Source organism: Neoarius graeffei, chromosome 19 (assembly GCF_027579695.1).
Source record: "Neoarius graeffei isolate fNeoGra1 chromosome 19, fNeoGra1.pri, whole genome shotgun sequence".
Lineage (NCBI taxonomy): Eukaryota > Metazoa > Chordata > Actinopteri > Siluriformes > Ariidae > Neoarius > Neoarius graeffei.
The window spans coordinates 35440367-35448055 of NC_083587.1; the positions used below are offsets into that span (position 1 = coordinate 35440367).

The following is a 7689-nucleotide window of genomic DNA, read 5'->3' on the forward strand; positions in this document are numbered from 1 at the left end:
TGGAAAAGGGCTGGGGGCTTGCCTGGCCTAGGAAATGCCTTCATGTGGTCTTGTGCCATCTGAATTGCCTCTTCCGGCGATGCTGGACCCACTCCACCATCACTTCCAGCAGCCAAGAGACAAACTGCTCCAACTCCACTCAGTTGATTACATCATTGTCATTGTGCTTCTATGCCAGCATCCACCTTCTACAGGCATCACAGAGCTGTTAGGCAAAAGGAAATGGGTAGCCAAGCTCACTGAAGGTCAGTGAACGGAAGTGCTGACAGTGCTGTTCCAGGGTGCAGCTGACTCAGTTGGAAGATAGCCTGTTGTAGGTCTGGGTACTCCAGCAGGTTGGTGATGGGAGCTGTTGGACCACAAGCTGCACTTCCCTTGACAGCAGCGGCAGTAAATGGACCACCCATTGTGTGGTTGGCCAGTCTCATGTTTCCTCAGCATGCTCATAAAGGTCTGCAAAGTCTTCTGGGTCATCTTGTGGACCCATCTTGGCTAGCGTGACATGGCCGCAGTGTCTGCTGGTGCTGTGATTGCAGTACCCCCCTGCTGGACCAAGCTCCAGAGCACCTGCTGATCGTCTGCCTGTGCCTGGGGAAGAGTCTGGAAGCAGTGCTCCTGCTCCAAGCATAGCATGACAAAAGCATGCTCGGCAAGGGGTGATGACTCTATGACAGTGCTTCTTCTTTAATTCCTGGGTTTTGGTACCAGAATAGCACATGTTGGTTTGTAGAAAATGAGAAGGGAGGCAGGCTTGTGATAACTCAAATGTGAAATTTATTTCTTCAGTTTTTGTGCTTTTCAGCAATTTTTTTTTTCTCAGATCAGCACATGCGTGCATATACACATGCGTGCACACACACACACACACACACACACACACACACACACTGGTGCTGCTCAGTTTTCTCTCTCTCTCTCTCTCTCTCTCTCATGGTCACCAGCTTCTCCCTGCAAGCACAAAAAGGACACACATAACTAAACTAGTGATTAGACACAGGTGAAACACATGTTACCTGCTGGGTTGACCTGTGTCCTCTCAGTCCATAGCTGACCCTTAACCATGCCCCTGCTGCCACAGTTTGTCATGAAATTGGTTACATAATGGGAACATAATAGAAAAATATACTAATATAAATATAACTGATTGAATTCAATTCAATGATGTGGCCTTTTTGGCTCTGGCTCACATTCCTAACCTCTAAAACAGTGGTTCCCAACCTTTTTCTGAAGGGACCCATACTTTTACCATTGAAAGCTTCGGTGACACCCCCCCCCCCCCCCCCCCCCCCCTTATGAAATTTATTATGAAATAATAGGCCTACCTCTTTTACATGAAGTACTTTATTATTTTGGAATAATTCAGGCTACCTGCAATTTCACTTCAGAACCTGTGGCCTACTTTAACAAACATATCTTTCTTAATCATATTTCAATATAGGCCTATTACCTGCTTAAACAACACAGACCAATGACAAAAACCAGTGTGAAATTAGGCTACATAAACTATACTTGTAAAACATGTTTCTTAATTATATTTCAATATATTACCAAATTAAAAAAAAAAAACAGCAACAACACGGAAAATGAGGAAAACCTGTGTAAAATTAACACACTTGCAATAGGCACACATTTTCGTTGATTTTTTTTTTTATCTCCAGGCAACCTAACTTTTAATGAGAGCCTTGACACTGTATTTCCTGAGCCAGTGCTGGGATGTCTGGAGTGACGTTGGTAACAGCCAAATGAAAGTCACTGTGCACATCCAGTCTGTTGCGTGCCTTTGTTTTGATGGTGACCAGCGTGCTGAAAGCAGTCTCTGACAGGTACGTTGTGGCAAAAGGCAAGATGAGTCTGGTGATCGCATGATGAGCAAGCCTGGGAGCGACTACTGCTCCCTTTACCAACCAAAACCACTTGTATCCATGCTCATCATAGAACCGCTTGCAGAGAGAATTGGACTTTATATCCACGAGCTCATCCTCAGCCTGGAGGTGCTCCACATCTTCCTCTTTAGCGAGAAATGGGTCCATCACCCATGTGTCTTTTGAGATATGTTCATTAATATCCAAAAAATGCGAGCGCATCTCCTCTTGAAGCTGATCCATGTGGCAGGTGAATTGTCTGGCCAACGCATCAGGTAGCTTCCCCCCTGATTGTTGTAGTACCAAGGGAAACTGTCGCAGGTCCCCCTTTCCCAATTTATTCCGTCTGTACTCCACTTTGCGCAAAAACGCATCCACTGTCTCTTTGCACTCCATGACGGTGGCGTCCACGGCCTGCATACATTTGTTTGCCTCATTGTACAGACTGAATATCTCCGCAAGATACGCAGTCTTGATGAGAAACTCGACTGTCATTTCGTCCGCTAATTTCGTGTTGTGCACAGCTAAGAATTCCTGTATTTGTTGTTTAAGTTCCATGAATCGCATCAACACTTTCCCACGAGAAAGCCAGCAGACTTCGGTATGAAGGAGGAGTGTCTGATGCATCTCATCCTCACACAGCTGTGCAAAGATTCTTTTGTTGACCGGACGAGCTTTTATAAAGTTTACTATTTTGACCACAGTCTTTAAGGTTTCATTCAGGTCTTCGCAGAGGTGTTTGCCTGCCAGTGCGTGTCTGTGTATCATACAGTGAAACACTAAGCAGTGCGGTGCCTTCTCTTTCAAACGGCTGTTGAAGCCCTTATTTTCCCCCATCATTGACGGGGCTCCATCTGTGCAGCATGCAACTATATTTTCATAGGGAATGTTGTGGCTTGTGAAGTATGTGTCAACTACACTGAATATATCCTCTCCTCTTGTGGTGGATGTGAGATTGACAGACATAAGAGTATCTTGTTTAAGCTCACTTTCCTCAGTGTACTGTACATAAAGAATGAGGATTGCTTCCTCCGCCACAGTGGTGGTTTCATCCAGCTGGATTGAAAACGGGCCGGTCTTGAGTTTTTCGACGAGTGTGCACTCAACGTTTCCTGCCATTCTGTCGATTCTGTCTTTCACTGTGTTGTCAGACAGTGGTACAGTCTTAAATTTGTTAGCCACCTGTGGTCCACACAGTATATCAGCCATTTTAATGCAAGCAGGTTTAATCAGTGTCTCGCCGATGCTGTGCGGCTTTTTGGCTTTGGCAATTAGGAGAGAGCACTCAAGAGATGCAATCGTTGCTTGCCTCTGGTCGCTGCCAGCCCTAAAGAAACGGTCCTTGATGTTTTGGGGCCTGTTAGTGACAACAAGCTCTCGTTTTCTGAGAAAAAACTCTTTCGGTTTACCCACCGTCTCGGGATGTTTAGTTGTCTGGTGTCGCTTCAGCTTGCAGGGCTTCAAACTTTCGTTGGCTAGTTTCTCATGACAAAAGACACATTCAGCTTTAATTTTATCCATTGCTTCTATGAAACCAAACTCTAAATAACTTTCTTGGTACCCCCTCTTTTTCTTTTTGACACATTCCGCAGTCTCTTCTACCTGACGATTCGCCATCTTTCACAGTTCCCCAGCGCAGTTTACGTTGCTAGCAACGGCTGCGCAGCGCTGCACGAGAAGCAATGACGTGACGTCACACCCTGTTTCTCGTGATAACTGTCCTATCGTAACTTATTTTTTGTTTATGTATTTAAATACTGAATACATGTTTAATGCAGCCCTTGAATTTTGTTGGTTTTGTAACATACTGTATATGAATTAAATGCTCTCTCATTTATTTAACATATACGACTTGCATTAAAATTATCAATCCCCTTAAAATCAAGAGGGCTTCGCGACCCCCCGTGGATCTTTGGCGACCCCCCCCAGGGGGTCGTGACCCCCAGGTTGGGAACCACTGCTCTAAAAGACTAAGGAAATCCAGTAGTGAGGCTATGAGGTGATGAAACTGAACTTCTTCAAGCTATGTGGTTGTATCGATCCTGTAAGTATGATGAGAACAAGGTCAGAGCATAGCTTCCAATCCCCAAATCAGCAAGAGTGGAAATGATGATCTTGTGATTTACAGTGAGACAGGCAGCTGACAGGTCAAGGAGGATGAGGATAGACATAGATATAAGACTCAAGCAATGTAGCAGGCATCACAGTGTTTCAGTGTTCCAAACATCACAAAAACTCCCATTAAAGCAATAAGTACTATTAAGTTTCAGGCCCACTTTACACGGGGATGGTCTGAAACAAAAACGCAAAAGTCCGTTTTCATTCTCACTTTTTTCCGCGTCTACACGACCGTTTTCAAGGAGGAAATCTGCGTCTATACGGTGACGCATAAATGTGTGGAATTCAATTGGATGTGCATGCCAGGCGGCTAGGTGGTGCTGTGAAAGACCTCCGCTATGTCTGCACGCATGCGCAACGTCTTCCATCTTGTCTGATCTGCACATCTGCGCCGCGAAAACTTTGACTACTCTGGCTATGGTAAGTAAAAAAGTAAGAGCATACTATACCCGCCTCTGTTCATTAACGGTATATGTGCAGATTCGGTATAGATGTTCGAAGGACTCCTGGACGTTTATTAAAGCTGCCAGAGCAGCTTGAAGGTCCGTTGGATTGATGTAATCAGACATGCTCTTACTTTTTTACTTACTTTCTTACTTCCCGGGCTGGCATGTACAGTGGTGCTTGAAAGTTTGTGAACCCTTTAAAATTTTCTACATTTCTGCATAAATATGACCTAAAACATCATCAGGTTTTCACACAAGTCCTAAAAGTAGATAAAGAGAACCCAGTTAAACAAATGAGACAAAAATATTATACTTGGTTATGTATTTATTGAGGAAAATGATCCAATATTACATATCTGTGAGTGGCAAAAGTATGTGAACTGCTCGCTTCAGGTCCTTCCACAACATTTCCATTGGATTAAGATCAGGACTTTGACTTGGCCATTCCAAAACATTAACTTTATTCTTCTTTAACCATTCTTTGGTGGAACAACTTGAGTGCTTAGGGTTGTTGTCTTGCTGCATGACCCACCTTCTCTTGAGATTCAGTTCATGGACAGATGTTCTGTCATTTTTCCTTTAGAATTTGCTGGTATAATTCAGAATTCATTGTTCCATCAATGATGGCAAGCCGTCCTGGCCCAGATGCAGCAAAACAGCCCCAAACCATGATACTACCACCACCATGTTTCACAGATGGGATAAGGTTCTTATGCTGGAATGCAGTGTTTTTCTTTCTCCAAACATAACGCTTCTCATTTAAACCAAAAATTCTATTTTGGTTTCATCCGTCCACAAAACATTTTTCCAGTAGCCTTCTGGCTTGTCCACGTGATCTTTAGCAAACTACAGATGAGCAGCAATGTTCTTTTTGGAGAGCAGTGGCTTTCTCCTTGCAACCTTTCCATGCACACCATTGTTGTTCAGTGTTCTCCTCATGGTGGACTCATGAACATTAACATTAGCCAATGTGAGAGAGGCCTTCAGTTGCTTAGAAGTTACCCTGGGGTCCTTTGTGACCTTGCCGACTATTACACGCCTTGCTTTTGGAGTGATCTTTGTTGGTCGACCACTCCTGGGGAGAGTAACAATGGTCTTGAATTTCCTCCATTTGTACACAATTTGTCTGACTGTGGATTGGTGGAGTCCAAATTCTTTAGAGATGGTTTTGTAACCTTTTCCAGCCTGATGAGCATCAACAACGCTTTTTCTGAGGTCCTCAGAAATCTCCTTTGTTCGTGCCATGATACATTTCCATAAACGTGTGTTGTGAAGATCAGACTTTGATAGATCTCTGTTCTTTAAATAAAACAGGGTGCCCACTCACACCTGATTGTCATCCCATTGATTGAAAACACCTGACTCTAATTTCACCTTCAAATTAACTGCTAATCCGAGAGGTTCACATACTTTTGCCACTCACAGATATGTAATATTGGATCATTTTCCTCAATAAATAAGAAAATTTATTTTCTCAAGAAAATCTGATGATGTTTTAGGTCATATTTATGCAGAAATATAGAAAATTCTAAAGGGTTCACAAACTTTCAAGCACCACTGTACAGTATATGACATATGTATGATGTAAACGCGTACCCAACGTGAGCAGATCCGAGCAGAGTTTCGCGTATTGGGTAGTTTAGATGGATATGCAATGGGGGCTGTTTTTAACTTATCCACTCTGGAAGGCGTTTTCAATTTTTTCCGTTTTTCAGCCTCGGAAACGCCGTCCCTGTGTAGACGAAAGGCACTTCCGATAAAATATTTAGTCGTTTTTACCCGACAGCATCCTCGTGTAAACGGGCCCTCAGTTGCACTTTATTCTGGCAATTTAACTGACAAGGAGATAATATTTCCTGATGTAAGGGCACTGCTTTATCCCCATAGTCATATCTGGTATAATCAAGTCAAGTAAGGTGAAGGTTTATCATTATCCCACCCATGAAATATTAAGTCTGGTGCTACATAGAGAATAATACAGCAACTATAGACTTGGATAAAGGTTATTTAAATGTTAGAGGAATGATTATTTAAATATTCAATTTACATGTCAGGCGGCACAGTGGTGTAGTGGTTAGCGCTGTTGCCTCACAGCAAGAAGGTCTGGGTTCGAGCCTCGTGGCTGACGAGGGCCTTTCTGTGCGGAGTTTGCATGTTCTCCCCGTGTTTGCATGGGTTTCCTCCGGGTGCTCCGGTTTCCCCCACAGTCCAAAGACATGCAGGTTAGGTTAACTGGTGACTCTAAATTGACCGTAGGTGTGAATGTGAGTGTGAATGGTTGTCTGTGTCTATGTGTCAGCCCTGTGATGACCTGGCGACTTGTCCAGGGTGTACCCCACCTTTTGCCCATAGTCAGCTGGGATAGGCTCCAGCTTGCCTGCGACCCTGTAGAACAGGATAAAGCGGCTACAGATGATGAGATGAGATGAGATATTTTTTAAATTCTTTTCCCTGATTTTAAAGCTTTAAATGGCTTATCACAGCGTTCCTCAATTAATTTATTTTTATGTATCCCCTTACACATTATCTGAGATTTGCTAAGTGGAGAGGTTCCTTTTTGTTACTAAACTTCAAAATGGTGGAACTCAGTACCATTTTGCATCAAGCTGTCAAGCTAAAAAAAAAAGCAATTGAATTTTTTTTTTTACATTTCATTAAAAGTACGTCTTCTTGGTGCAGAAGAAGGTGCAAGGCAGGAAAATTTACCCCAGATAGGATACCAGTCCATCATAGTGCAATATTTAAACATGTTCACATACTCATTCTCACTGAGGGGCAATTTTACTATAGCCAATTTGCCTACCAGCACATTTTTGAACAGTAGGAGGAAACCAGAGAACCTGGAGGAAACCCACACGAACACAGGGAGAAAATGAAAAACTCCACACAGGCAGTAATCCAAGCTTAGAATTGAACCCAGTATCCTGAACCTGTGAGTCACCAATGCTATTCACTGTTCCAGAAAAACAGGAACATAACAATTCAAATTACCCTTTAAATAGATGTGTATACTGTATGTGTGCAAGGTTAAAGTCCAGACATTGCTATGCTGGTGCATTGATGCACTATATTTGAGCAAGTGAGTCCAGTAGTGTTTAGGAGGGGAAGTTTTGAACACACAGAGATGCATCAGCATGCTATCATGTACTGTGAAATTCAGTTACACTAATGACTGGAAACGAGAGGAATCAGTGAAAATCACTGGGGATAGCTTGTGTTTCTCATAAGTCTGGGAAACAAAGTAAGGATTTGATTTTCAGTGT

At 43.1% G+C, this 7689-nt stretch overlaps 1 protein-coding gene across 1 annotated transcript; it reads right to left on the reverse strand.

Moving 5' to 3' along the window:
* Positions 1 to 1670: 1670 nt before the first annotated feature.
* On the reverse strand, positions 1671 to 3479 carry LOC132867606 (SCAN domain-containing protein 3-like). Its single transcript, XM_060900589.1, has one exon. The coding sequence runs from the start codon at positions 3477 to 3479 to the stop codon at positions 1671 to 1673; it is 1809 nt and encodes a 602-aa protein (XP_060756572.1).
* Positions 3480 to 7689: the final 4210 nt, after the last annotated feature.

What these genes read in the sequence shown, in the direction of transcription:
- LOC132867606 (XM_060900589.1), bottom strand. Translation starts at nt 3,479, where the DNA reads ATGGCGAATCGTCAGGTAGAAGAGACTGCGGAATGTGTCAAAAAGAAA.